General features: G+C 44.8%; 2 protein-coding genes, 2 long non-coding RNA genes and 1 pseudogene across 6 annotated transcripts; 3 read left to right on the top strand and 2 right to left on the bottom strand.

Annotated features, from left to right (window-relative positions):
- The first annotated feature begins 959 nt into the window (after nt 1–959).
- si:ch1073-184j22.2 (dual specificity protein phosphatase 18) lies at nt 960–3095 on the top strand. Its single transcript, XM_049599353.1, has 2 exons — nt 960–1047; nt 1671–3095. The coding sequence occupies exon 2, from the start codon at nt 1674–1676 to the stop codon at nt 2289–2291; it is 618 nt and encodes a 205-aa protein (XP_049455310.1). The 5' UTR covers nt 960–1047; nt 1671–1673; the 3' UTR covers nt 2292–3095.
- Nucleotides 3096–3105: 10 nt separating this feature from the next.
- Nucleotides 3106–5627, bottom strand: LOC125902764 (uncharacterized). 2 transcript variants are annotated; one of them, XR_007451175.1, is made up of 4 exons: nt 4017–5627; nt 3800–3887; nt 3360–3447; nt 3106–3315 (listed from the first exon to the last, which is right to left on the bottom strand). It is a non-coding gene; the product is annotated as an uncharacterized LOC125902764 (long non-coding RNA). The 2 variants fall into 2 exon arrangements; XR_007451176.1 differs by lacking the exon at nt 3800–3887 and having other exon boundaries at nt 3360–3535; nt 4061–5627.
- An 8142-nt stretch (nt 5628–13769) lies between these two features.
- LOC125902751 (uncharacterized) lies at nt 13770–15353 on the bottom strand (annotated as a pseudogene).
- A 2839-nt stretch (nt 15354–18192) lies between these two features.
- LOC125902743 (nuclear factor 7, ovary-like) lies at nt 18193–19883 on the top strand. The gene has a single exon (XM_049599335.1). The coding sequence runs from the start codon at nt 18436–18438 to the stop codon at nt 19825–19827; it is 1392 nt and encodes a 463-aa protein (XP_049455292.1). The 5' UTR covers nt 18193–18435; the 3' UTR covers nt 19828–19883.
- A 2-nt stretch (nt 19884–19885) lies between these two features.
- On the top strand, nt 19886–24536 carry LOC125902767 (uncharacterized). 2 transcript variants are annotated; one of them, XR_007451179.1, is made up of 3 exons: nt 19886–21546; nt 23348–23491; nt 23647–24536. It is a non-coding gene; the product is annotated as an uncharacterized LOC125902767 (long non-coding RNA). The 2 variants fall into 2 exon arrangements; XR_007451180.1 differs by having other exon boundaries at nt 23597–24536.
- Nucleotides 24537–24660: the final 124 nt, after the last annotated feature.

Here is a 24660-nt window from a genome sequence, read left to right as displayed (position 1 = left end):
CCTAACCGCCATATGGATTTTTACTAAACTTGGTAGATATGTAGAACAGGACGCCTCAAGGTGACTGGAGAAATTTAACTCTAATTGGCAACTGGGTGGCGCTATAACAACAGAAAAATGCTTCAAAATGGCTAAAATGTGACCGATCGCTGTGGCTCCCCCTGTGGACCAATGTTGGTGTTGTTTCTAATGTTTGGTATGACTAAGTCATGGTATGGTATGCTGTACATAATGGACTAGTTATTATATTTTAATTAAATTTACTGAACAATTACATCATCATCATCATCATCATCAGTGTCTCTCTTTATTTTATTTTATATCTGTACTTATTAAATATATTTAATTACACTTCATGTTGTATTGTAACTGTTCAACACAGACTCAAAGGTACAAAGTGTCTTTAACATAATAATCGGTGCAAATATTCAACTCTGCAAAATTCTTCTCTCCTGAGTGTATATTTAACACACACACTGAATTTATTACTGTATATATTGTGTCTTACAGTGTCGTGCTACACATGTATTTATAGTTCTAAAAATAAAATAAATATTTGTGCCCAACTATGAAATAAAACTCCTTATATTGAACATTTGATAAATACTGTGAGCACTGCAATAGGAACAAAACATAATTTGACATGTTTAATAATCATCATCATCATCATCATCTGACAGAGCCCATCTCCATTTATCACATACTGTATCACATATAATATATTTGACATATTTTAAAACAATTTAATAATTTTCTGTGTTCAATGATAAATTGATTCTAATTAATAAAACATGAAGTGTTCACAGTAAAGAGGAGTGTGTGTAATATAAGTCACGTGACTTCAGGAGCAGTTTTCAGCTGTCAGCCTAAAATTAACCCTTCAGTTCATTGGCTGGCTGACTGACACACACAACCTTCTATGGTATCTTCAGTGTGTGTGTGTGTGTGTGTGTGTGTGTGTGTGTGTGTGTGTGTGTGTGTTCATTCAGAGCGGTCATCAGAGGAGGAAACAACAGAAACCAAAGAGAAGGATCTGACCAGCAGCAGGTAACTCACTCACATTAACTCATTAACCAAACATGATGATGTGTCAGCCTGCTGGTGTGTTTCTGCCAAACATCTGAGGCGTGCAGCAGGGTGTGGTTAGCTTAGCTTAGCACAGAGACTGGAAACAAGGAGAAACTGTTAGCTTAGCACAGAGACTGGAAACAAGGGGGAACTGTTAGCTTAGCTTAGCACAGAGACTGGAAACAAGGGGAAACTGTTAGCCTAGCTTAGCACAGACTGGAAACAAGGAGAAACTGTTAGCCTAGCTTAGCACAGACTGGAAACAAGGAGAAACTGTTAGCTTAGCACAGAGACTGGAAACAAGGGGGAACTGTTAGCTTAGCTTAGCACAGAGACTGGAAACAAGGGGAAACTGTTAGCCTAGCTTAGCACAGACTAGAAACAAGGAGAAACTGTTAGCCTAGCTTAGCACAGACTGGAAACAAGGAGAAACTGTTAGCTTAGCACAGAGACTGGAAACAAGGGGGAACTGTTAGCTTAGCTTAGCACAGAGACTGGAAACAAGGAGAAACTGTTTCAGTTTCCCCTTGTTTCCAGTCTTTATGCTAAGCTAGGCTAACAGCTGTTGGTCCTCATGTTAACACTGATGTGTTTCCTGACAGGTCATGTCGGTGTCTCAGATCACTCCCACCCTGTTCCTCAGCGGGGCCGACGCCCCCCTCAACGCTGCGCTGATGTCACAGAAGGGCATCACACTGATCGTCAACGCCACACTCAGCCACACCTGCCCCGCCTACCCAGGGGTGGAGTGTGTGCGTGTTCCTGTCTCCGACCTGCCCAGCGCTCGCCTCGGAGACCACTTTGACCGTGTGGCTGAGCGTATCCATGGTAACCGCGCAGGGGGCACTCTGGTGCACTGTGTCGTTGGTATGAGTCGCTCGCCGGCATTGGTGATGGCGTACCTGATGCGGTACCGAGGGGTGACCCTCTGCCAGGCCCACCGCTGGGTCCAGGACAGCCGGCCCTTCGTCAGGCTGAACGCCGGCTTCTGGGAGCAGCTGCTGCAGTACGAGAGGAGGCTGTATGGGAAGAACAGCGTCAGGGTGGCCGCAGTCCAAGAGACGCCACCGCCACCACTGACGCCGAGGACGCAGAGGACGGTGCCGCCGCAGCAGACGAACTGGCTGTCGCTGGTCCCCAGGTCACCTCAAATGACCCGGATGGCAATGACGCCAGCAAACAAGAGAAGAAGAGGAACGAAAAGCAGCAGCATCAAAGTCTGAGCGCCAAGTGACCGCCAACACATCTGAACGCCAAACACACACATTACCTACAATGCAACTGACCCCCAGACAGGTTGTGGAGGTCAGGGCGCTGACCACCTGCGACCACACTCACTTCACACCTCAGCTCTCTGAAGGTCACGCCATCATAAGGCGTGAAACCGACCGACAGCTTTAAGGTGGCGATCACACCGAGGTGAAATGCTAGAAACACGACGCCAGTAAAACCATTGTTTTCTTATGATACTGCGTGTCTGACCGGCATTCAGGCGTCTTTTTAGACGGGCGTTTTTGTAGATGCTTCTTTTTAGACGCTCGTAGACGCTGAAAAGTTGAAATACTTTCAACTTTTTGAGCGTCAGATGCCAGTAGCTAGCGCGCATTGAATAAGCGCTTCCAGTGTTTCAAGCGTCTTTAAAGCGTCCGCATTTCTATCTTCTCATTTCTGTGTGATCGCCCCCTAACTGAACCTCCTCTGAACATCTCCTCCTCCTGCTGACATGCTGATGACATCACTTTTCCTGTCACAGGGGGCTGGAGCCTATCCCAGCTGACACTGGGTGAGAGTCAGGGTTCACCCTGGACAGGTCACCAGACTATCACAGGACTGACACATAGAGACAGACAACCATTCACACTCACATTCACACCTACGGACAATTTAGAGTCACCAATTAACCTGCATGTCTTTGGACTGTGGGAGGAAGCTGGAGCACCTGGAGGAAACCCACGCTGACACAGGGAGAACATGTGGGAGCACCTGGAGGAAACCCACGCTGACACAGGGAGAACATGTCAGAGCACCTGGAGGAAACCCACACTGACACGGGGAGAACATGTGGGAGCACCTGGAGGAAACCCACGCTGACACGGGGAGAACATGTGGGAGCACCTGGAGGAAACCCACACTGACACGGGGAGAACATGTCGGAGCACCTGGAGGAAACCCACACTGACACAGGGAGAACATGTCAGAGCACCTGGAGGAAACCCACACTGACACAGGGAGAACATGTCAGAGCACCTGGAGGAAACCCACACTGACACAGGGAGAACATGTCGGAGCACCTGGAGGAAACCCACACTGACACAGGGAGAACATGTCAGAGCACCTGGAGGAAACCCACACTGACACAGGGAGAACATGTCAGAGCACCTGGAGGAAACCCACACTGACACAGGGAGAACATGTCAGAGCACCTGGAGGAAACCCACACTGACACGGGGAGAACATGTCAGAGCACCTGGAGGAAACCCACGCTGACACAGGGAGAACATGTCAGAGCACCTGGAGGAAACCCATGCTGACACAGGGATAACATGTCAGAGCACCTGGAGGAAACCCACACTGACACAGGGAGAACATGTCAGAGCACCTGGAGGACACACACGATGACACTGGGCGAACATGTCAGATCTCCTGGAGGATACCCACGCTGTCACTGGGAGAACATGTCAGAGCACCTGGAGGAAACCCACGCTGATACGGGGAGAACATGTCAGAGCACCTGGAGGAAACCCACGCTGACACAGGGAGAACATGTCAGAGCACCTGGAGGAAACCCACGCTGACACAGGGAGAACATGTCAGAGCACCTGGAGGAAACCCACGCTGACACGGGAGAACATGTCAGAGCACCTGGAGGAAACCCACGCTGACACAGGGGAACATGTCAGAGCACCTGGAGGAAACCCACGCTGACACAGGAGAACATGTCAGAGCACCTGGAGGAAACCCACGCTGACACAGGGAGAACATGTCAGAGCACCTGGAGGAAACCCACACTGACACAGGGAGAACATGTCAGAGCACCTGGAGGAAACCCACACTGACACAGGGAGAACATGTCAGAGCACCTGGAGGAAACCCACGCTGACACAGGGAGAACATGTCAGAGCACCTGGAGGAAACCCACGCTGACACAGGGAGAACATGTCAGAGCACCTGGAGGAAACCCACGCTGACACAGGGAGAACATGTCAGAGCACCTGGAGGAAACCCACGCTGACACAGGGAGAACATGTGGGAGGCGGCTCCGGCTCTTCATGTAGCGAGCTTCAGTGTTCTTGGACCAGTCCAGTTTATTGTCTGTGAACACTGTAGACCTCCTGGATTCAATCAGGAGCCACCAGCTCCTTTGTCTTTCTCACATTACACTGTAGATGGTTCTGTTCATCTTCATCTTCATTCATAAATGTCCTCAGAGTTTGTCATTTGTAATTTGTTTTAATTTGTATTTGCAGATCTGTTTCATATTTGGAAACCAGTTCTTTAAAGTCCAGTTCAGACCAAAGATCAGTGACGAGATGAAACAGAGTCAGAGCGTTGCAGATAAAAGTGTCAGCAGTGCGAACTGGCCGGTCTGAGCTCGACTCAAGCCAGCTGATGTTTGTTTTTCACCATTTCATCACTGTAGCCAGTATCTCACTATCACTATCCTCATTCAGATTTTAAGAAGCTACAAATTATATTCAGCCACAAAATAAGTCTGAAAAGCTGCAAATCAGAACGAAGCACAGAGAGTTGTTGACTAGAGATGATACGCCGTCTCATGGCGGTCACTTCCTGTCGACGTTACAGATCAGAAGCGCAGAGAGTCGTTGACTAGAGATGATACGCCGTCTCATGGCGGTCACTTCCTGTCAACGTTACAGATCAGAAGCACAGAGAGTCGTTGACTAGAGATGATACGCCGTCTCATGGCGGTCACTTCCTGTCAACACGCAGGTCTCACAGTAGTTTCCTGTTTCAACTCGTCTGATGGTGAATCTTTGGTCTGAACTGGACTTTAGTTCATAAATCTATTTTTGTCAAAGTTGTTTTAACACAGATTGTCGATCTGTTCACACAAATGATATTGACATTAATCTGCCTCGATACACAAACACTACTGTGACAGACTGACACCAAGGGTGCGTTCGTTAATCCAACCTGATGCTCTACACTAATATGAGAGCACTGTTGTTTTTCGTAACAGAGCGTTCGGTGTCTAATGACACGTACACTCAGTTCGGCGCTCTGCTGCTCTCAGAGTTTGGTGCTCTGGATAACTGAATCGTACATTCCAGCAGCGCTCGGTCCAGTTTGAGGTTGACTGAGCTCCAGCACTCGGAGTGAGAATTTTCAAATGCACCCTGTGTTCCCAGCTGGTTAGCATGTTAGCCGTTAGCTCACTACCTACAGTAGTTAACCAGCTCGTCAGGCACGAGGTCACTGCATCACTGAGGGTGCTTGAGAAGACGTTCACATAAAGTTTACTGAGACACTTCCTGAACACTGAAGAAGTTTTAATTCATCAACTGATGTTTGTTTTTGTTGTTTGTCAGAATTCAGTTTCTGGGTCCAAAACTTGTCGATCGTCTCCTGAAGAACAGCTCATGTTCAGGATACTGAAGATTCGGGACCTTTTTGATTCTACGAAACATCAGGAACTCCTCCAGTTTACCACGACTCATCTGATCATCACACAGACAGACATAAAGAAGTGGACGGAGCCTCTGAAAAATGAAGCCTTAAACATGCTAACCACGGTCATGGAAAACCTGGAACAGTCCTGGAATTTTGTTGTGTGTAATGAGACTGTGACAGTAACCTTCTGGTGGATAATCTTTAACGTGATCTAACACAGCTGTTAATTAATGCTCTGTAGCTGACGATGTTACGTTGCTCTGATAAACCTCGATGCATGACAGCGTTTTGTTTACCGTTATGTACACTTCATGATTTCCTCCCTGTGGTCCATCTCTGATTCGGTCTGTCTGGTTCTTCTTCAGGACTCATTAGCTCTAAATTCTGCGCTGGTTGCGTCTGCATAGCAGGTTTCTTTTGACTGAGACCAACATGGCGGGTCACCTGCAGCACTTTCAAAACGTTACTTCATCACATATTTAGTTCTAAACCATAAATTTGGACATATTAACACATGAACGTGATAACAGCGTCACATGAAAAGATAGAGCAGTGGTTCCCAACTGGTGGGTTGCAGTCCAAAGGTGGAAGTGACTCTGAAACGTGTCAAGTTTGTAAAACACACTTTATTTTGAAGTGAATTTCCGCCACAGAGCTTTTATTGTAAAGTGCTGTTTCCTGCTGTAAAGTCAGTGAATAACAGACCGCCAGCTGGACGACATGTCCCAACACATGTACAACGCTGAATCTATTATTAAGGGTGTTTTAAGGGACTGCATGATAAGTGGTGTTCAAAATATAAATCTGAAGTCGATGTAAAATTGTGTTTGAACCTTTGTGTTTGTGTCCAGATCAAACCAATGTGTTCATCAGTGATCTGTAGAGACGTCGGTCGATGTGTTTCTGAACTCCAAACAGCTTCCAGTTCTAATGCTAAGCTAAGCTAACCTGACTCCAGCTCTATCCTGAACACACAGACATGAGACTGACTTCTGACTCACATATAAAACCTCTGTGGTCGACTACTCATAAAGAATACCCAGATTATTATTAAAGGAAGAGCGGATGCTACAGTTAGCAGTTAGCATTAGCATTAGCAATATGTTGTCCTACATGTACAGCATGTTGTGAGAGCATCAACACAGACATCATAAACTCCTCAGAGGGTCCAAACACTGTCCACAGCATTCAGTCATTCATTTATTTAATTTATCCAATGTGATAAATAAAATGTGTTTTATGTATCAGAACTCTCAGAAAGGTCTCAGTGTGTTCAGTTTGATGGGCTCACCTCTAACAGGCTCAACACTTGTAACGGTGTACCCCAGGGTTCTGTGTTCGCTCCCCTCATATTTTCACTTTATATTAACAGTCTTGGTCAAAACGTGGATGGTGCCAGTTTTCATTTTTATGCTGATGACACGGTGATACATTGTGCTGGCTCATCCATCACAGAGGCTGTGGCCAAACTGCAGGCTGTCGTTAACGTTATCCAGATTCAGCTTTCACAACTAAAGCTGCTTTTAAATGCTGATAAAACTAAGATCATACATTTCTGTAATGCTGGGAAGAAGCCTGTGAACACTCCTGATGTTCTTACTGCTCAGGGAAAGAAGTTAGAGGTCGTCACGTGTTATAAATATCTCAGTATTTGGCTCGATGACTCCGTTTGTTTTAAACCTCAGGTTGATGATCTTAAAAATCTGAGGCAGAGGCCATCTTTGACCTTTCATAGGCTCAGGGTGCGTTCACACCTGTCCTGTTTGATTTGGTTCAGTCTAACTCAGGTTGGTTTGTGCAGAGGGGTATTCCAGGTAGGAGGTTCAACAAACTCTGAGTCTATCCCTGAACTCTGAGCTGATTTACCCTGAGATGGGAAACTCTGAGTTACCGGTTCCAGAACAGCTGATCTGAGTTAGTTCAGTCAACTCTGAGTATGTTCACTCTGAGTTAAGCCGACAATAAAAAGCCATCATCAATGGAGCTCCGACTCCACGATTCACCATGGCAACAGGTCAATAAAAGACAGCGCCTCCATTTTAATCCAGTGGATGTAGAGATATTAATGCATGTGTAGCAGACGGTGCACGTTTATCTTTAAAAGAAGAGCCTGAGTCAGAGCGAGGAAAGTGTCAATAAGTTAACCATAAAGTTAATAAAAAAGTTTATTCATCATTTATCAGACTTACATTTCCTTAATGAAGATAAAGTGGTGGAATCTGACTGTGTATCAGGCTGTAGATACATTACATTATATTAATAATATATCATAATATATTTGTTCAGGTTTAATCTGATGGGGAAAAACACAGGAGGCAGAAGATTTCAAACATATAGGCTAGGCTATAGATCAAAGACATAAAGACATGACTGTAAACTCACAGTCTGACCCAGTAATAATATGTTTGGTGATTTGCACCTGAAAAGACGTTGAGGTTAAAATACAGTAGATTTGAAAATGTTGCACATCTATTTGTATCTTGACTCAACAGCATTCAGTGACTTTATTTCAGCTACAAATGTAGTAAATGTAAAGACAGTGAAATGCTGCACCATTGCTCACTCAGAAATATGAACATATAATCCCCAATATTAGGCTATAGGAGTTATGTTCCATCAGTGCGACCAGTGACATCAGTGACAGAGATCATTAGTCACTGATACTACGTGTCTAAAGCTTCATACCCATTTTAACATTTAAATAATTAGACCTACACATTATGTGCAATAAACATGTGGGAGCTGCTCTGACAGACTGACAGTCTGATCCTTGTGCACAGTGTTATAAAAATAATAAATATAAAAAGGACAGAGGTTTGATTCTGAGCTGAGGGTGAATTCTCGCTGTGTAATATTTGAATGTAAAGACAAAAGCTGATGTCCAAAGAAATGACTGATGTGCATAAATTCAGTAACTTCAGACAGTCCTGAGTAACAAACTAATATCCAGCAGGATTTAGACTGTGACAGACGGTAAATCTCCGCTAATGAATGCGCTTCGATACAAGCTTTGACACGGACTGAATGAATGAGGAAATGAAACAGCGTGTAAGAGGGAGGAGACAGAGAGAAACTCAGGGTTTATTGAAGAAAACCTGTCAGCGAGCAGGTTATGTTCACAGAGTCTGTTACCATGGTGACTGACTCAGAGTTTCAGTTACCTCTCTGTCTGGAACTGAAAACCCAGAGTTTCCCTCATCTCAGGGTTAACTTACTCTGAGTTTACACATAACCCGCTTTCTGGAATAGCCCTGTGATGTGAACTCAGCAAAACAACCGGACTGAGACCTTCTTGAAGAGGTGGTCTCAGTCCGGTTCCAAAGGAACTCTGGTGCGGTTGGTTTGCGGTGAGAAGGTGTTCCGACCTGGATGTGAAGCAACTGCAGTCACATGACACATTGTTTGGGTTAAACATGAGCATGTTACAGTCCTGGAGGATTATTAATGTGCACCTCCTCCTGTACTGCCTTAATATGCACATTCAGCACATCCAATGCATCAAAACATTGTTTTCTAGTTGGAGCCGCGTTTGCCTCGTTTTCAAACTGTATGCTTTGACTAAAATGAACAATGACAGCAATATAGTCCACGATGAGCAGCGCTAAAATCAACCTGCGTAGTTGTCCCTCCATTGTGACATTAGAAAGTGTCACATTTATCTTGCAAGTGTACTCTTCTTCAACGTTTGCTTTACTTCCTGGATTTTTCCCACATGGAAATTCTGACCAATCAAGAGCAGCTTTCTCACACAAGGCATTTGATCTGGTCCTCTTGTAAATGCTGCCGTGAGAACACCAACCAACTCTAGGCAGTTATACAACTACAGTTTGACTTGTCTGTTCCTGGTTCTCATACTGGCCTGGAAAAACAGATTTTCTGTGCTCTGCTGCTCTCACCTGGAATAACCTTCAGGAAGAGCTGAAACTATGTCTGGGTGCAACCTGATCTCACAGAAATACGTGAAATGACCACGACCTCTTAACGCTGCATTCCGTGGTGGCAGCACGTAATGTAGGCTGACCAAACGTCCTCTTTTGCCCGGACATGTCCACTTTTCATGTCCTGTCCGGGGCGTCCGGGGGGTGTTTATAAATTGATGATAATGTCCGGTTTTCCGTGTGTGTGTGTGTGTGTGTTAGAGTTTCTGTCTGAACCCGAACCGAGCCCATTATTTAATGACCAAAGCACTGAGTTTGTGTCACACAGTGGTTTCAGGCTATTTAACAGGCCGGGCGTGCTCAGCTGCGGAGAGGGAGACCTCTGTGTTTGAGACGGGAGCGGGAGGCGGGAGGTCCGACGCTTCCAGCGAGAGGAGAGGGAGAAATAATACAAAATAAGATAAAATGGGAAAAACCTGTCTCCCTCTTTTATTTTATTTTCAGCACTTAATCAAGGCGGAGGCGGGCGGCTGGAGGTCCGAGGCTTCCAGCAAGGAGAGAGGTAGAAACAAACAGCCGGTGTGTGTGTGTTATGTTCAGGTGTTGTCACGTAAATAACAGTGCCCAAGCAATAAACAGGACAGACAATAGGATTTTATTTATTTTTACACTACATTTTCACTGAAAGCTGACCGAATCCGACCCGAGCCCGAATACAATTTATAGCTACATTTTTGACCAAACCCGGCCGACCCGTCGGGTACCGTCGGGCTCGGATCGCCACACTCTAGTGTGTGTATGTGTCCCCTGTTGGGGCCTATCTGAATTTCTGTCTTTGAGAGATATTATTTTGTAATATAACTGAATTTTCTATCCATACATTTACATTTTAAATATATTAACATTATAAGGCATCTTTGAGTAAACTGCGAGTATCATTTAAGTAGGCTATGTCGTGGCCGGCCGAGTGTCCTCTTTTTTTGGAAATCAAAGTATGGTCACCCTAACGTAAAGGGTTGAAATTATCAATCAATCAATCAATCAATTTTATTTATAAAGCCCAATATCACAAATCACAATTTGCCTCACAGGGCTTTACAGCATACGACATCCCTCTGTCCTTAAGACCCTCACAGCGGATAAGGAAAAACTCCCCAAAAAAACCCCTTTAACGGGGGAAAAAAAACGGTAGAAACCTCAGGAAGAGCAACTGAGGAGGGATCCCTCTTCCAGGATGGACAGACGTGCAATAGATGTCGTACAGAACAGATCAACATGATAAATTAACAGTAATCCATATGACACAGAGAGAGAGAGAGAGAGAGAGAGAGAGAGAGAGAGAGATATGCAGGTAATGACAGTATCTTACAACAACATTAATGGAAGTAATAATATTATAGTTATAGTTCTGGTTACTGCGGTACAATATGTTGAAAGTATGTATTAATACCTGGCAGTATACATGTGTGACAATAATCATATGTGTATAATAACAGAAGAAGTATGACTAATGACTAATGATGGCAGCAGCAGGAGGCATCTGGCGGGACCACGGCAGCAGCACAACCACACACGTCACGCTGTCCAGGCACCGCTGTGATATGAGTTAATCTGAGAGACAGTGGAGCACAAAGGCTCCGGAGAAGAAGCCGAGTTAGTGACATCCAGAATGGCCGGGTTAGCTAGATGCAGTAATAGGATACGAGAGAGAGAGAGAGAGAAGGAGAGAAGGGGCCCGGTGTATTATAGAGGGATCCTCCGGCAGACTAGGCCTAAGTCAGCCTAACTAAGGGCTGGTACAGGACAAGCCTGAGCCAGCCCTAACTATAAGCTTTATCAAAGAGGAAAGTCTTAAGTCTAGTCTTAAATGTGGAGACGGTGTCTGCCTCCCGGACCGTAACAGGAAGATGATTCCACAGGAGAGGAGCCTGATAGCTAAAGGCTCTGGCTCCTGATCTACTTTTGGAGACTTTAGGGACCACGAGTAACCCTGCGTTCTCAGAGCGCAGTGTTCTGGTGGGATAATATGGCACTATGAGCTCTCTAAGATATGATGGAGCTTGACCATTTAGAGCTTTATAAGTTAACAGTAGGATTTTAAATTCAATTCTGGATTTTACAGGGAGCCAGTGCAGAGAAGCTAAAACAGGAGAGATATGATCGCGTTTCTTAGTTCCTGTTAGTACACGTGCTGCTGCATTCTGAATTAGCTGGAGAGTTTTTAAGGACTTACTAGAGCTACCTGATAATAGAGAGTTACAATAATCCAGCCTTGAGGTAACAAAAGCGTGGACCAATTTTTCTGCATCTTTTCGGGTCAGGATAGGCCTAATTTTTCGCAATATTACGCAGATGAAAAAATGCAGTCCGTGAGGTTTGCTTTAAATGAGAATTAAAAGACAAATCTTGATCAAATGTTACTCCGAGGTTTCTTACGGTAGTGGCAGGGCCAGAGCAATGCCATCTAGAGAAACTATGTCATCAGATAAAGAGTCTCTGAGTTGTTTGGGGCCAAGAACAAGAACTTCAGTTTTGTCTGAATTTAACATCAGGAAATTGGTGCTCATCCAAGTTTTTATGTCTTTAAGGCAATTATGGAGTTTAGTTAATTGATTGCTTTCTTCTGGCTTCATTGATAAATACAACTGAGTATCATCCGCATAACAATGGAAATTTATAGAGTGATTTCTAATGATGTTACCTAACGGAAGCATATATAGAGTAAACAGGATTGGTCCGAGCACAGAACCTTGCGGAACTCCAAAACAAACTTTAGTATGCGTAAGGATGGTTCATTGCGACGTCAACAAATTGAAAACGATCAGATAAATAAGATTTAAACCAGCTTAGTGCTGAACCTTTTAAGCCAATTAAGTGATCCAGTCTCTGCAGCAGAATTTGATGGTCAATTGTGTCAAGCGCGCACTAAGATCTAATAAAACAAGTACAGAGACGAGTCCTTTGTCTGAAGCAATCAGAAGGTCATTTGTAATTTTAACTAGAGCTGTCTCAGTGCTATGATGCACTCTAAATCCTGACTGAAATTCCTCAAATAAATTATTATCCTGGAGAAAATCACACAGCTGGTCTGCGACTACTTTCTCAAGGATCTTTGACATAAAGGGAAGATTAGATATTGGTCTATAGTTGGCTAACACCTCTGGATCCAGGGTGGGCTTTTTAGTAGAGGTTTAATTACAGCTACCTTAAAAGACTGTGGTACATAGCCTGTTAATAAGGATATATTGATCATATCTAATATATGAGTGTTAACTATAGGTAAGACCTCCTTAAGTAGCCTAGTTGGGATGGGGTCTAAGAGACACGTTGATGATTTGGATGAAGAAATCACTGCGGTCAGTTCTTGAAGAGAAATTGGGGAGAAGCAATCTAAATATATATTAGATTTTACAGCTGTGTTTGAGGTTAGATAGGTACTATCTGAGGGCAGGAGGTCATGAATTTTGCCTCTAATAGTTAGAATTTTGTCATTAAAAAAGCTCATAAAATCATTACTGCTAAGGGCTAAAGGAATACAAGGCTCAATAGAGCTCTGACTCTCAGTCAGCCTGGCTACAGTGCTGAAAAGAAACCTGGGGTTGTTCTTATTGTCTTCTATTAGAGCTGAGTAATAGTTTGCTCTGGCATTGCGGAGGCCCCTCTTATAAGTTTTGAGACTGTCTGTCCAGATTAAACGAGATTCTTCCAGTTTGGTTAATCGCCAATTCCTTTCAAATTTTGCGATATTTGTTTTAACTTACGGGTTTGACAGTTATACCAAGCGAACTTTCTTTGCTTTTTAACTTCTTTTTAAGAGGAGCTACAGAGTCGGCGTTGTTCGTAGCGAGCCTACGGTGCTATCAACAAAATGATCAATTCGGGAGAGGTTAAAGTCGGCACGGGAAACCTCTGTTACTGAAGGTATTGGTATTGAATTTAATTTTTAAGTTTTGCGACAGCACTATCTGATAAACATCTAGTATAGTAACTGTTGCTGAGTGGCGTGTAATCGAGTAAAAAGAAATCAAAAGTAATCAGATAATGATCCGATAGCGAGGGATTCTGTGGAAAGACTTTTAGGTTATCAATTTCAATTCCATACGTCAGAACTAGATCAAGGGTATGGTTAAAACAATGAGTAGGTTCATGTACACCCTGACTGAAGCCAATGGAGTCTAATAATGAAGCCAGGGAGTCATTATCAACGTCGACATGAATGTTAAAATCGCCTACAATAATAACTTTATCTGATTTAAGAACTAAACTGGATAAAAACTCTGAGAATTCAGATAAAAATTCAGAATACGGGCCAGGAGCACGGTACACTATAACAAATAAAAGTGGCTGCGAGGTTTTCCAGGTCGGATGTAAAAGACTAAGAACGAGGCTTTCAAATGAATTATAATCTAGTTTAGGTTTAGGACTGATTAACAGACTAGAGTTAAAAATGGCTGCAACTCCCCCTCCTCGGCCGCTGCCTCGAGGAATGTGGGTATTATTATGACTGGGAGGAGTGGACTCATTTAGACTAACATATTCATCTTGACACAGCCAGGTTTCAGTGAGACTGAGTAAATCAATATGATTATCTGATGTTAATTCGTTTACTAACACTGCTTTAGACGATAGAGACCTGATATTTAACAGTCCGCATTTAATTCTCCTGTTTTGTCTTTCTGTCACAGAAGAGGTTTTAATTTTTATGAGGTTGTTATGCACAACTCCTCTTTGTTTAATTTTAGATTTAGATAATTTAGGCGGTCGGGGGACAGACACCGTTTGTATAAAACTATTAAAACTATGGCTGGGTAACTGAACTAGAAGCTCAGAGAAGCGTTTAGGACTGCGACTCTGAGTCCTGATCTCAACTCTGGGTTGTCAGGGATTTAAATTACTAATAAAGTTTGCCAGGTTCCTAGAAATGAGAGCAGCTCCATCCAAAGTGGGATGAATGTCTCTCCTAATAAGACCAGGTTTTCCCAGAAAGTTTGCCAATTATTAACAAAACCCACATCGTTTGCTGGACACCACCTGGACAGCCAGCGATTAAATGATGACATGCGGCTAAACATGTCATCACTGGTCAGATTTGGGAGGGGTCCAGAGAAAACTACGGAGTCCGACATCGTTTTTGCATATTCACACACGAGCAATATTAATTTTAGTGACCTCCGATTGGCGTAACCGGGTGTCATTGACGCCCGGCGTGAATAACAATCTTACTGAATCTACGTTTAGCTTTAGCCAGCAGCTTTAAATTTGATTCAATGTCGCCGCTCTGGCCCCAGGGATACATTTGACTATGGCCGCTGGTGTTGCTAACTTCACGTTTCTCAGAATAGAGCTGCCAATAACCAGAGTTTTATCCTCAGCGGGTGTGTCGCTGAGTGGGGAAAAGCGGTTGGAAACGTGAACAGGCTGGTGGTGAGCCGTGGGCTTCGGCTTGGAGCTGTGCTTCTGGCGAACCGTAACCCAACCTCCCGGCTGAACGGGAGTTACCGGAGGACAGTTAGCAGAGGCTAAGGCTAGGCTATGTGGCTCCGCACCGGCTACAGGGGACTGGCTAACTACCGCAGCTGCTGAATGGTTTTCCATGGTGCGGAGCCGCGCTTCTAATTCACTAAGCCTCGCCTCCAACGCAGCAAATAAGCTACACTTGTTACAATTACCACTGTCGCTAAAGGAGGCAGAGGCATAACTGAACATTTGACACACCGAGCAACAGAGGGCAGGAGAAGGAGAAGCCATGGCTAAGCTAATGTAGCTACCAAGGCTAAGAGCTAAAATTATGCGCGTGTATCACAGAAATAATGCCAGTGTGAAGTCACTTAGGATCCATTGTCGTGGTGTCCACACGAATTCCTGTACACACACAAAAACACGGAAGTGTTCTTGATATTAAAACGGCAAATATATTCCGCTGTTATAATTTCCCACCAACAGTAATAATAACACGATAGTTCGGCTGTACTAGATATTAGATATATTCAGTAGATTTACACTATTTGAAAACTCTACAACCGGAACAATCACAGTCCCAAAAACGCTGTTTCTAGAGAACTTGTTAAAATATCTGACATTAACCATCATCCTAACTTTCTCTTAACATAGTTCATCTAGGTGCAGTGTCATTACTAGTTCGGCTTTACTGGATATTAGATATATTGGGTAGATATATCTTTTTACGACTCTATTTAGAGCCCTACTTTGCAAATTATTGTAGCGACCCTGGGGGCAGTGATGAGTGTGGTATGAGTGGAGTCAGCTGTCAGTCAGTGTGCGGGCTGGAGACTGGTGGAGTAGAGAGGGGGAGGGATGCCCCCGCGGGGTATTGTGTGTGTTTTAGGAAGTGAGGGTGCTAGTCCAGATGAGTCTGAGTTTGGGACGGAGACCTTTACATGTTACCCCCCTGGAGAGCTACCGGAGTTTTGTGGAGTTTACAATAAACGGGCCTTTTTCCCCGAAACGCTATGCTGGTCTCCTGCTCGTGAGTGATTCACTACATTATATTGAAATGTTAAAATCTGTGGGTGGCCGCTGGTTCTGTGGCGCTGGTGCTGGCTTGGGGTCCGCTCTCCCCTAGTGTGAGTGGAGGGTGGCCGGTGTTTCCTCTCTGGTTCTCCCCTTGTCAGAATCAGAATCAGAATCAGAAATACTTTATTGACCCCCGAGGGGAAATTGTTGTCAGCGTGGGTTTCCTCCAGGTGCTCTGACATGTTCTCCCCGTGTCAGCGTGGGTTTCCTCCAGGTGCTCTGACATGTTCTCCCTGTGTCAGCGTGGGTTTCCTCCAGGTGCTCTGACATGTTCTCCCCGTGTCAGCGTGGGTTTCCTCCAGGTGCTCTGACATGTTCTCCCTGTGTCAGCGTGGGTTTCCTCCAGGTGCTCTGACATGTTCTCCCGCTGTCAGCGTGGGTTTCCTCCAGGTGCTCTGACATGTTCTCCCTGTGTCAGCGTGGGTTTCCTCCAGGTGCTCCCAGATGTTCTCCCTGTGTCAGCGTGGGTTTCCTCCAGGTGCTCTGACATGTTCTCCCTGTGTCAGCGTGGGTTTCCTCCAGGTGCTCTGACATGTTCTCCCTGTGTCAGCGTGGATTTCCTCCAGGTGCTCTGACATGTTCTCCCTGTGTCAGCGTGGGTTTCCTCCAGGTGCTCCGACATGTTCTCCCCGTGTCAGTGTGGGTTTCCTCCAGGTGCTCTGACATGTTCTCCCTGTGTCAGCGTGGGTTTCCTCCAGGTGCTCTGACATGTTCTCCCCGTGTCAGCGTGGGTTTCCTCCAGGTGCTCCAGCTTCCTCCCACGTGTCAGCGTGGGTTTCTCCAGGTGCTCTGACATGTTCTCCCCGTGTCAGCGTGGGTTTCCTCCAGGTGCTCTGACATGTTCTCCCCGTGTCAGTGTGGGTTTCCTCCAGGTGCTCTGACATGTTCTCCCTGTGTCAGCGTGGGTTTCCTCCAGGTGCTCCGACATGTTCTCCCTGTGTCAGCGTGGGTTTCCTCCAGGTGCTCTGACATGTTCTCCCTGTGTCAGCGTGGGTTTCCTCCAGGTGCTCTGACATGTTCTCCCTGTGTCAGCGTGGGTTTCCTCCAGGTGCTCCGACATGTTCTCCCTGTGTCAGCGTGGGTTTCCTCCAGGTGCTCTGACATGTTCTCCCTGTGTCAGCGTGGGTTTCCTCCAGGTGCTCTGACATGTTCTCCCAGTGTCAGCGTGGGTTTCCTCCAGGTGCTCTGACATGTTCTCCCCGTGTCAGCGTGGGTTTCCTCCAGGTGCTCCAGCTTCCTCCCACAGTCCAAAGACATGCAGGTTAATTGGTGACTCTAAATTGTCCGTAGGTGTGAATGTGAGTGTGAATGGTTGTCTGTCTCTATGTGTCAGCCCTGTGATAGTCTGGTGACCTGTCCAGGGTGAACTCTGCCTCTCACCCAGTGTCAGCTGGGATAGGCTCCACCCCCCGTGACCTCTAACAGGATAAATGGTTATGGAAATGATAAGTACAAGGATGAATGAATCTGCTGGTTCTTGTCATTGTGTTCAGGTTTTCTAATATTTCTACATGTTTCAGTAGATCTGTTCTGGTTTTTATTGTGCTGTTGTTAGGCTCTAACTTTTTCGTACGCTGCTGTCTCGGCCAGGTCTCCACTGACAACGAAATGGTTGATTTGCGCAGGACTTACATGTCGGAGAAACTGGACTGGTGGGCGGGGTCATACAACCAAAGGGCGGTAACTGTGGTTCAAAGTCATCTGCCAGGAATGCAGTAATTCTAGTTTCCACTGCAGCGACAACAGAAACAAATGTTGTGCAGACGATGACACAAGTTCACTCAGGTACAGAACGTTAGTAATGTGAGGGCTGAGCGGGGGGGCAGTGGAGAGGAGGGTTATCTTACCTGGGCAGGATCTGAATCAGTAACATGAAAACACCTTGATACTATGAAACATACACTGTTTACTCCAGAGACTGATGCAGAGTATCTACTAACACAGAGGAAGTATTTGTAGATTGTACGTATACTGCAGGTATAAAAACAGAGTGTGTGCTGGTGCTGTGAAGAAGCTCCGCCCCTCATGTGACTCACATGAGACAAACCAGGAAACAAGTTTTTATTCTGCCTGAGTCACTGAGAGGAGACACACAGTCAGAGACGGACGATAAGATTCACCTCTGGACCAAAAGCACCACTTCCACTACCAGAGGACAGCTCCAGGGGGGAATACTGGGAATACTGGGAATACTGGAATACTGACTGCTCACACTGAACCAGAGTTTTACAGCAACAACGACTCAAAGTGAAAGTAACTCTGAGGGAACAGGGAGTGGCTGAGCTGTCTGCCTGCTGTGTTCACAGCGTCACTCAGAGACAAAATGGCGTCCAGGTTACAGGACGATCTCTGCTGCCCTGTCTGCTGTGACATGTTTAAAGATCCTGTCATCCTGTCATGTAGCCACAGCTTCTGTAAAGACTGTCTGCAGAACTGGTGGACAGAGAAACCAGCACGTGAGTGTCCAGTTTGTAAGAGAAGACACTCAAAGAGTTTCCTACTTCCTAACTTTGCTCTAAAGAACCTGTGTGAGAGTTTCTTACAGGAGAGAGATCAGAGAGCTTCAGAGGCTCTCTGCAGTCTGCACTCTGAGAAACTCAAACTCTTCTGTCTGGACCATCAGCAGCCAGTGTGTGTCATCTGCAGAGATTCAGAAAAACACACCGACCACAGATTCAGACCCGTCGATGAAGCTGCACGACAACACAAGAAGGAACTTGAGGAAACTCTGGAGCCCTTAAAGGAGAAGTTAAAGGTCTGTGAACAAGTTAAAGTGAAGTGTGATCAAACAGCAGAACACATGAAGGTCCAGGCCCGACGCACAGAGAGGCAGATTAAGGAGCAGTTCAAGAAGCTTCACCAGTTTCTGGAAGAGGAAGAGGAGGCCAGGATGGCTGCACTGAGGGAGGAAGAGGAGCAGAAGAGTCAGATGATGAAGGAGAAGATGGAGGCTCTGAGCAGAGAGATAGCAGCTCTTTCAGACACAGTCAGAGCCACAGAGGACGAGCTGAGAGCTGAAGACGTCTCATTCCTGCTCAACTACAAGGCTGCAGTGGACAGAGTCCAGCAGCGCCCCCTGCTGGATGATCCACAGCTGCTCTCAGGAGCTCTGATAGACGAGGCCAAACACCTGGGCAACCTGACCTTCAACATCTGGAACAAGATGAAGGACGTGGTCTCCTACACTCCTGTGATCCTGGACCCAAACACTGCTGGTCCAGAACTCATCCTGTCTGAAGATCTGACCAGTGTGAGACGAGGACAGAGGCAGCAGCTTCCTGATAATCCAGAGAGGTTACACTACTGCTCTGTCCTGGGCTCTGAGGGCTTTAACTCAGGGACTCACAGCTGGGACGTCGAGGTTGGAGACAGTACAGACTGGGAACTGGGTGTGTTGGCAGAGTCTGTCCAGAGGAAAGGAGACATACACTCTGGATTATGGAGAATATGGTTCTGGTCTAGTAAATACAGAGCGCTCTCCCCACCACATCACAACACTGCTCTCAGAGTGAAGAAGAAGCTCCAGAGGATCAGAGTCAATCTGGACTGTAACGGAGGAAAACTGTCGTTCTCTGATCCTGATACTAACACACACATACACACCTTCACACACACTTTCACTGAGAGGATGTTTCCATTCATTTACACTGGGGATGATCTCCCACTGAAGGTTTTACCACTGAAGGTCTCTGTGACTGTAGAACAACAGGAATGAAAGACGTGTTTCAGGTCTGATGGTTTATGACTCACAGCAGTCAGACAGATGTTGGGGGGGGGGGGTATGCACCATATTGGATTTGTTGCTGATATATAACGAGTGATTTGGCCGATAACTTTGTTTCCATCCTCATGTCAGTGATCATCATCAAGTCTCTTCTGTAGATGAATTAACATCATATTATACACACAGACTGTGATGGTGACGGCCCACCAGCAGGTGGAGACATGAAACACTGTTCAGTGTCTGTAACATTCATTCACTGTGCTGAAGAAGAAAAGGACCGGATCAGAAATATTGACAGTGGTGTTAATGTGTGGATGACAGAACATGTTCTGCTCTGGGGACAGTTTCCAGCAGCTTCTGGAGGAGGTCCCATCAGAACTGAATAAATTCAACATGTGGTTTGATTCAAACTAATTCTCATTAAATCTGAGCAAAACCAGACGAATGCTGTTTGGAAACGGAAATCTAAATACACAAGCATTTATTAAGAGAGAACAGAGGATGTGAACATAAATCTCTTGGTGTGATAACAGAGCTCAGAATCTGCTGGAGACCACAGACAGCATATGTTGGGGCCACAATTAAAAAATGGTGACTTCATGTAAATAGATGCAGTTTTGTTGTTTGGACACAGGGTGGCGCACTAGAGCAGGAAAAGGCAGGTGATATGGGTAAGGTGCAGGTGATGAGCAGCAGGTGTGTGACGGGGCAAGCAAACAGTTTTTTGAAGGTGAAGTGTGGCAGCATGAAGAGTTTGGATGGAGACTTGGACACTGAGCTGTGACACACTCAAACTGTGAAGTGGAAACCTACCTGAGATTAACAGTGTTTACCTGGAAATAAATGAGTCACCGCACTCTAAGAAACCTGATGATGAAGTGGACGCTGGTTTCTTGTTGTTGCCCAGAACGTTCCCCTCAGAGCCTTGAAGCTAACGCTTGTTATTCAAAGACTTTACAGCATAGTGAACACAGTGTGTTACAGACACACAGTGGATCACACAGCTCTGTAATGTTCTCTGATATCACCGCCAGGAAGGGCAGTATTTCTATTACATGTATTTAAAATATGTATTTCAGTTACATTTGAGTGTTTTGTAATTAGTATTTCATGAGGCCGATAAAAAGCAAATGTAATTTGTAACAAAATACTTTCTCCATGAATCAAAAAACAAAAATAATGGAAACATATTCTCATAATAATAATATTGGATGTTACAATATATATATTTTTTTTTTACTTATTTTCTTCTTAATATTTTCATCTATATGTTGTTTTTAAACTTGGGCCATTCAGTGACCTCGTGGTCTGTTTCACTGGACTGTGCATCACATAGGAAACTGTATGTTGTTGTGGTTGATGCTTGGGATGAGTCTGCTACAAATGAACTGCCTCACGTGGGATCAATAAAGTTGTCTGAATCTAAATCTGAATCAATAAATAATATTTTAGGGTAGCCTACATGTCCCTAGCTTTCTTTTCTCTTTGTCATTTGAAAGCGTTGAACACAGGCTCCAAGTTAGACAGCAAACAAGTGAACTAGCTACAGTAGCTACAGTGTCTTGCTGCTGTTCAGCTCGACCGTTGGTGGACAGTTCACAGCACAGCTAGACTGGACTTGCAGGCATGCTGCTCACGTGCATGGACCCACACTACCAGTAGACTACCCTGCTGCTCACGTCTTCCAAGTTCAACAGATTGTCTGTCAAGGTAAATATTTTATCTGAGTGTGACAGATGTCAACTGGCTTGATGTATGATGTGTGTCTGGGTCTGGCTACATAGCCTGTTGTATAAATACATGGTGATGATAGTTATAATATCAAGCTAGCGCTGCTTATGCTAACTGTGTTTATCCTACAGCCCAAACCTGAATACTCTGCTGCACCAAACTGTGAGGAAACAAGAGCAAGTTTGCAATAGCTGCGACCACGTTTGCTACTATCACGCCATTAATGGATGAATCATGGTTGCTCTTTCTGGTATAGTTACTCATGGTCTCTGGCTGCAGCATGCACATTTTGAGTATTTTTGGTCAAGGACTTTTTGAGTTATTCATGAAAAGCTTTGTGGACCGACCGACAGAGTGACCTGTAGAGCTGCGGGTCGCTGCTATAAAGAGAAAGATAAAAAGTATTTTCTGTATTTGAAAATACAAAATACATGTATTTTATTCTGATACATTTATTTGAGGGGTATTTTTTTTTATCAAAATACATTTTGATGTATTTCTGCCCATCTGTGATATCACCTCTCCAGAGCAGACAGGAAACTGAAAGCTGCTCTCGTTCTGTATTTCAGACCTGTACGTTAAACGTTAACAGTCTGAACAGTCAATCACTGTAAATGCATCTGTCAATAAGTTTAACAAGTTTTAACACACTGAAATAAAAAGGTTTTGTTCTTGAAAAAGATGCTGCAGCCAAAGTATCAGAGCTGATCTGGTCTCAGCTCCAGCTTCATGACAGGGCCACAGAAAATGACTTCACACACGTGTTTCCAAAAGTTTGTGTCAGCGTTTCCAAACAGGACAAAAGGAGCCTTGGTAACCATGGTGACATACCCACGTTATAAAGGATGCTACTCTTGAACGCTTCAGCGTACAGTCATGATTTAAGGCTCTAATGAAGTGAAGCCCGGTGTCACTCTGAGGTCGTCGACACCTGTGCTTCACAGAGCAGTAAGATATAAAACATATAATGAGGATACAGATTTACAGTGAGGAAAGAGAAAAGATATCACAGGTCAAATTAATTACTAAATGATTTAAAATAAAAACACATTAAAACAGCAACAGTTCAGACAAGAGGTGCAAAGATAAAAAGATGATTTAAAATGGAGTTTAAAAATCAGTCAGCAGTCGTCACAGTGATGATGTGTTTTGTGGGCGGAGCCAAACTGGTGGCAGAAAGTGACATCAGTGGTGTCAGTGTGAGCGCCAAACAAAACAAAACACTAATATTTATATTTCTCCACCTGTTGCAGTGAGTCGTCTTTATATCCATGAGTTTATGATGTACGCGTAGCAGAAAATAAAGTTTAGTCTTTGATTCATTCTAATGTGTATATTCAGGCTGTAATAGACCTCATGCCCAAGGTCACATGACCAAACCGGAAACTTAGTCAACTCGCTTCCACTTTTCCCGACTCGATCAACTGTGCGGCAAAAACAAAACCCGACTACTATCTAGTGACAACTTTTAGCTAGCTATCTACTTTGCTGCGGTTATATTTTATATTTTCCATGTTATATTTTAGTTGAATCAGTAAAGAAAGAGAAAAAAGGTGAAGTACCAGAAACGGGACGATGCTAGCAGCAGTTTGTGTTGTGCTCCTCAGTGTGCCGTGTCAAGGAATCGTAACAAAAACCCCTAAACACAGCGACACGGGGCCGAGTGCTCAGTGATGCTGACAGGAGCTACATTAGGCTACTGTACCTGCCACTGCCTCCTGCCAAGATCTTTCAGGGTGAACATCAAAGGTTAAGCTCTATATTTCTGTCATTCCTTTAGATCTGCCAGCTCCCGCCATCTGCAGGAATTCTGGAAACAGACTGAACCTGCGACGAAGAGAACGGTGCGTGCTCGGACACAGACATCCACTTCCACCACAGCAGCAGCTCCGGACCAGGTCCTGCTGATCCACCTTGTCGACCGGTAGGCATAGTTCATACTACAGCATTTTGTTTTCACTAGCAACACCAAGAGAACACTCCTCTCCGGTAATTCAATATAAGTAAAAGCACCATTTGTTATGACCAGGCCATGAGTAGCATTAAGACAAGGACCTGTCTCACACCACCCACCAACAGGGCCGATGCCTTTATTCCACTGACTGACGAGCTGTTCCTGTTCTTGGTGTACCTGTCACTGGGTCTGAAGGAGAAGGATCTGGGTGATCGGTCCAACATTCATCAGTCCACCGTCAGCAGGACAATCAGGACATGTAGGGATACAGACGTCTCCTGAGGCAAGCAGAGCCAATATGTCGAGTTTGTTCGGCAAGTACTCAGACACCCAAGTCATAGCTGACTGTACAGAGATGAGAACATGTCAGGTGCCTTCATATTTACTCTGACAGAGTGAGATGTACTCACAGTATAAATCCCACCCTGCCCTGAAGGCACTGGTTGGTATGTCACCGCATGGTGCTGTAACTTTTATTTCCTTGTTGTATTCAGGCTCAGTCAGGGACGAGGAATTGTTCAGGGAATCTGGCATTAACCCTCTTTTGGACAGAGACATGACTGTAACGGTGGATAAGGGATCCAGATTTGATGACCTGCAAGGTTGATGAAGTGCTGCTCACTCAGGACACTGCATGCAGAGAGGACGAATCAAAGACAACAAACTGTTGGACACAGTTATCCCTCTCAACATCACCGGCAGCATCAACCAGCTTTATGCGGCAACCTGCCTCCTGTCAAACTACATCAACAAGCCACTGGTCAAAGCTTGGGCCAAACAAATGTGTTACTGTTGGCCAAATCTACAGAGCCAGTGTCTGATTATTTGCACACTGAAATCCATTTTGTGCTTTGATACCTGGTCGTTGTTGTTTGTTTCTATTTAATTTAAACAAGAACGGAATTCTGTGATGTTGCAGGTCTGATGTACACACTCTATATATCTTCACTACGTAGGTGTCGGCTGTACTTTGACTGATTTAATTTGTCAAAGTTCAAACTATCAAATCAGAAAACACCGTTTATACACAATCACCATGAGAAACAATTGTGTATGAAATGGTTTATTACATGTTTGTCACTGACAAATAAAACTGTTACTGCATTTCTTTGGAATCGTTTTTTCCTCTGGAGGCCTTG

The sequence above is a fragment of the Epinephelus fuscoguttatus genome, linkage group LG15 (assembly GCF_011397635.1).
Source record: "Epinephelus fuscoguttatus linkage group LG15, E.fuscoguttatus.final_Chr_v1".
NCBI lineage: Eukaryota > Metazoa > Chordata > Actinopteri > Perciformes > Serranidae > Epinephelus > Epinephelus fuscoguttatus.
The sequence above is the reverse complement of the archived record's forward strand: the minus strand, read 5'-3'. Positions and strand labels throughout refer to the sequence as shown.

Coding starts and splice junctions, on each gene's coding strand:
- LOC125902743 (XM_049599335.1), top strand. CDS start 18,436: ATGGCGTCCAGGTTACAGGACGATCTCTGCTGCCCTGTCTGCTGTGAC.
- si:ch1073-184j22.2 (XM_049599353.1), top strand. CDS start 1,674: ATGTCGGTGTCTCAGATCACTCCCACCCTGTTCCTCAGCGGGGCCGAC.